A 4553-nucleotide genomic window follows, 5' to 3' on the forward strand; every position below is an offset into this window, starting at 1 on the left:
GCTTAGCTAAAAGTAACTAAACATATGAAATTATTATCCACGGTTTTATGTCATTAATTGACAGCGAACTGAATAAGAATAGCAACGATGAATAATTGAACATCAGTTAAACCAATAAGATAAGAATGATGCACTAATGTACATTTCAGAGACTTGTGGAGAAGAATCGAACAGTCGGGACTTGACAATGCATTAAAGAAGCTTTCATCCTCCAGATCGGAACTGTGTGTTATATCAGGGTATGAAAATCACTTCTGGTCAAACTTCTTTGTCCTATTGGCTAAAGTTTCCATAATCTGCATTTCTAAACAAATGTCTTAGTCTTTGTATTTTTCAAATTATGAAATGTAACAGAGTAGAAGCGACTTAAGAAAAATGATAAATTCAAAATATCTATTTAGACGGGCAAAAAAGGAACGTTAAAGTTTTGTTTGCTTTAATTCATGTATTGTCAAAATCGGCGCATTTTTTATGAGCTGATCTGAGTAAACGTTCCATAGATGTTGACATATACCAGGTGTGCTGTATTTATTTATTTACTTTGATGGGTTTAACGTCGCACCGACACAATTATAGGTAATACGGCGGCTTTCCAGCTTTGATAGTGAAGGAAGACCCCAGGTGCCCCTCCGTGCATTATTTCATCACGAGCGGGCACCTGGGTAGAGCCAACGACATGTAAGCCAGCTAGATGACTTCCTTACATGAAGGAGCCCGCCCGCTTAGCTCAGTCGGTAAGAGCGTTGGTCTACGGATCGCGGGATCGCGAGTTCGATCCTCGGGCGGGGCGCATGTTCTCCGTGACTATTTGATAAACGACATTGTGTCTGAAATCATTAGTCCTCCACCTCTGATTCATGTGGGGAAGTTGGCAGTTACTTGCGGAGATCAGGTTTGTACTGGTACAGAATCCAGGAACACTGGTTAGGTTAACTGCCCACCGTTACATGACTGAAATACTGTTGAAAAACGGCGTTAAACCCAAAACAAACAAACAAATCCTTACACGAAGAATTCAACGCCTCGAGTGGGGCTCGAACCCATATCGGTGAGGGCAAGTGATTTGAAGACAGCGACCGTAACCACTCGGCCACGGAGGGGCCTAGGTTTGATTTAGGTGCATGGTAATACTATACAGCATATTACATTGCAGAGTTTCTTCTGATGAAGCTGAGCACATCAACACAGTTATGGTGGAGTTCTGTGAAATGATAAACTGTATACGTCTGGCATTTGTGGAAAACGAAAAGGAAATATTTGACAGTGACGAACGAGAAAAACGGTATGTACCATCAAGCAAACTTTAATTCTTGGTAAAATTGTTTGTAATGATAGGTTTTTAAAAGTGTAGTCCCGTTACTACATATATTTATGGAGTAAGTGATCTCAGATTCTACATTTACTTTCAGGTATTTGAAAATCACATGCCCAACCATACTTAAAGTTTGGACAAGCTACAGTATATTTGCAGCAGACTTCGCCATGAAATTTGTTTCCAAGTAAGAGTTTTAGTAAGATACGTTGATTACTCCTGTAGTAAAGCAAGTACTAGATCTAGCTCAAAAATATTTAGTCGATTTACTTTAAAATGACTATCACATGCTTTGTACGAAGACTAGCTAATCTATAAAAGCCTCTTGGCATATCGATATTTGTATAACTTGACTTTTTTGGAAGATATTCAAATTCTTCACAGTTTTTTTTATAACATTATGATAAATACGACCATATACTCAAATACATGTTTTTATTTTTTAATTTAAAGTCTACATTTTTGCAGACAGCGACTAGAAAAATGACTAATGTTATGTATTTGATAGATGAACTGTATTTAGAAAAAAATGTCGTATACTCGTCGAGTAACCGTATCAAATACCTTTTATCTTTTAGGGGATGGTTGAATTCCTCTGAACACCGAGATCTGCTGTCGTCAGTGACAAAAGTGGCCGCCAGTAGTGTAAAACTGCTCATCATGGCCGTCAACATGGACGACTATCATACTCTAGAGTAAATACTGTCTTATACCATGTGCGTGAAATTAGCCAGAGCAGCCAGAGTAGCCAGAGTAGCCAGAGTTCAGCCAGAGTTCAGCCAGAGTAGCCAGAGTTCAGCCAGAGTTCAGCCAGAGTTTAGCCAGAGTAGCCAGAGAAGTCAAAACTCTGGTTACTCTGGCTGGCCAGAGTAGCCAGAGTTCAGCCAGAGAAGTCATAACTCTGGTTACTCTGGCTGGCCAGAGTAGCCAGAGTTCAGCCAGAGAAGTCAAAACTCTGGTTACTCTGGCTGGCCAGAGTAGTCAGAGTTCAGTCAGAGTAGCCATAATTCTGGTTACTCTGGCTAGCCAGAGTAGCCAGAGTTCAGCAGGAGTAGCCAGAACTCTGGGTAGTTACTCTGGCTGGCCAGAGTAGCCAGAGTTTAGCAAGAGTTCATCCAGTATCCAGAACTCTGGTTACTCTGGCTGGCCAGAGTAGCCATAATTCAACCAGAGTAGGCAGAGTTTCTAGATTTTTAACATGTTCTGGCTACTCTGTTCAGCCAAAGTAGCAACAGTAGCCCGAGTCACCAGGATATCATTTGCTCTGGTCACTCTGGCTGTTTCTAATAGAGTAGCCAGAGTTCAGCCAGAGAAGCTAGAGTTTCTAGGATTTTAACATGTTCTGGCTACTCTGATCAGCCAGACTAGCCAGTGTAGCCAGAGTAACCAGGTACCATGTATTTTCAGTCTTAGCTAAGTTTAATTATGAAACTTAATATGTCATTTCTATCTAAATAGCATATTTAAAACTGAATTTCAAGTTATTAACTATTTTCAAGTGGTTAATTAAAGTAGCTCTGGTTACTCTGGCTGGCCAGAGTAGCCAGAGTTTCTAGGGTTTTAACATGTTCTGGCTACTCTGGTCAGCAAGAGTAGCCAGAGTAATCAGGTCCCGTGTTCGCAAAACATTTTCAGTCTTAGCTGAATTCGATCTTGAAACTTAGTATGTTATTTCTTTCTAAACAGCATGTTTAAAACTGAATTTCAAGTTAATAACTATTTTCAGTTGGCTATTTATAGTAGCCAGAGAAGCCAGAACTCTGGTAACTCTGGCTGGCAAGAGTAGGCAGAGTTCAGCCAGAGTAGCCAGAAGTCTGATTACTCTGGCTGGCCAGAGTAACCAGAGTTCAGCCAGAGTAACACGACTTTATTAGGATTTTAACATGTTCTGGCTACTCATACCAAAGCAGCGTAACATCAATGTTTGAAACTTAATGGCAGACACTAGAACATAGAAGAATACATGCATCCCGATTAATGTTATACAAATAACCATTAATCAAATCATTCGCTTTCAGTTTTAATATTGCATATGCCTGTTTTTATGATTTACCTACATATCTGCAATATGTCACATGTTTAATTGTTAAGCGCCCTTGAACGTATATTTTATATTAAATGGGCGCTCAACAAATTTGGATTAGTAATAATAATAATAATAATAATAATGATAATAATCTCATATACTAAGTTTTTTCTGCAATGGATGCAATATGGTGTTACAGTATTCTAATTGTGGGCGAACGTATGTTTTTAGGCAGTTTCTTTAATATTATTGTTATAAAATTGTACATATTTTTGTATAAATCTGAGAGTGTTACTAGCTTTTGAAGATGTAATATTTCAGTAAGTGTTTCAAAGTTAAGACATCACTAAGATATTAAGCATTTTCTGTAGTTTTTAGGTCTCGATTAAGTAATATATATGGTAAGATGATATTTTTTTTTTTTGAGATTCCTATTACTTCGCATTAATCAGGATTGAATTCCATAGACCAGTTACGTTCCCATTATTCTAATTTTGTCAAATCATCTTGAACTTTGTAAGAGTCTATTAACGAGTCTATGTTGAGGTATATGATAGTGTCATCAGCAAATAAGCGTATTCTGCCTTTAACAGAGTCAGGAAGGTCATTGATAAAATAAAGAAAGAGACAAGGACCCAACACTGAACCTTGAGGAATGCCCTGAAAGAACTGGTAAAGTGTGTGAGCCTTCAATTACTACAGATTGAGAACGGTTACTAAGGAAATTGAATCCAGGATAGAGAGATTCTATCGACACAACGTTTCACGATTTTATAGAGAATCTTGTCGAAAGTTTTCTAGAAATCCATTACAATGAGACCTGTTTGTTTCCAGATTGGAAATTGTCAAAAGTTTCTTGTTTAAAGGATAATAGGTGAGCCTCACAGCTATGTTTGGAACGGAAGCTATATTGGAAAGGTGTGAGAAGATTGTTGACTATTTGGGTTCTCTCAGGGTTGGTTATTTTGTGTTTTATGTATCAAGTGATTCATAAAACGGACTTCTGCCAGAGTAGCCAGAGTTTCTAGGGCTTTAACATGTTGCGAAATGACCCTTTTTTGTACCCTCAGGGTTTTTTAGTGTTTCATGTATCAAAGTGTTTCATCAAACGGACTTCAAAGAATAGTCTTATCATTTAGCAGTCCTATAACTGTTTAATCCGAACACAGTGAGTATCGTTTCATACACATACACAAGTGATACCGAGTTAATACA

At 38.2% G+C, this 4553-nt stretch overlaps 1 protein-coding gene across 1 annotated transcript; it reads left to right on the forward strand.

The window, feature by feature from the left end:
* Positions 1-149: 149 nt before the first annotated feature.
* Positions 150-2007, forward strand: LOC128552361 (uncharacterized; the record flags this gene model as incomplete). The annotated part of the gene is made up of 4 exons (XM_053533388.1): positions 150-239; positions 1154-1282; positions 1410-1499; positions 1891-2007. Coding segments are annotated over 4 exons (426 nt in total), but the record flags the coding sequence as incomplete, so codon positions are not given.
* Between the last annotated feature and the right edge of the window lie 2546 nt (positions 2008-4553).

This window comes from Mercenaria mercenaria, unplaced genomic scaffold (assembly GCF_021730395.1).
Source record: "Mercenaria mercenaria strain notata unplaced genomic scaffold, MADL_Memer_1 contig_248, whole genome shotgun sequence".
In the NCBI taxonomy this organism is placed as follows: Eukaryota; Metazoa; Mollusca; class Bivalvia; order Venerida; family Veneridae; genus Mercenaria; species Mercenaria mercenaria.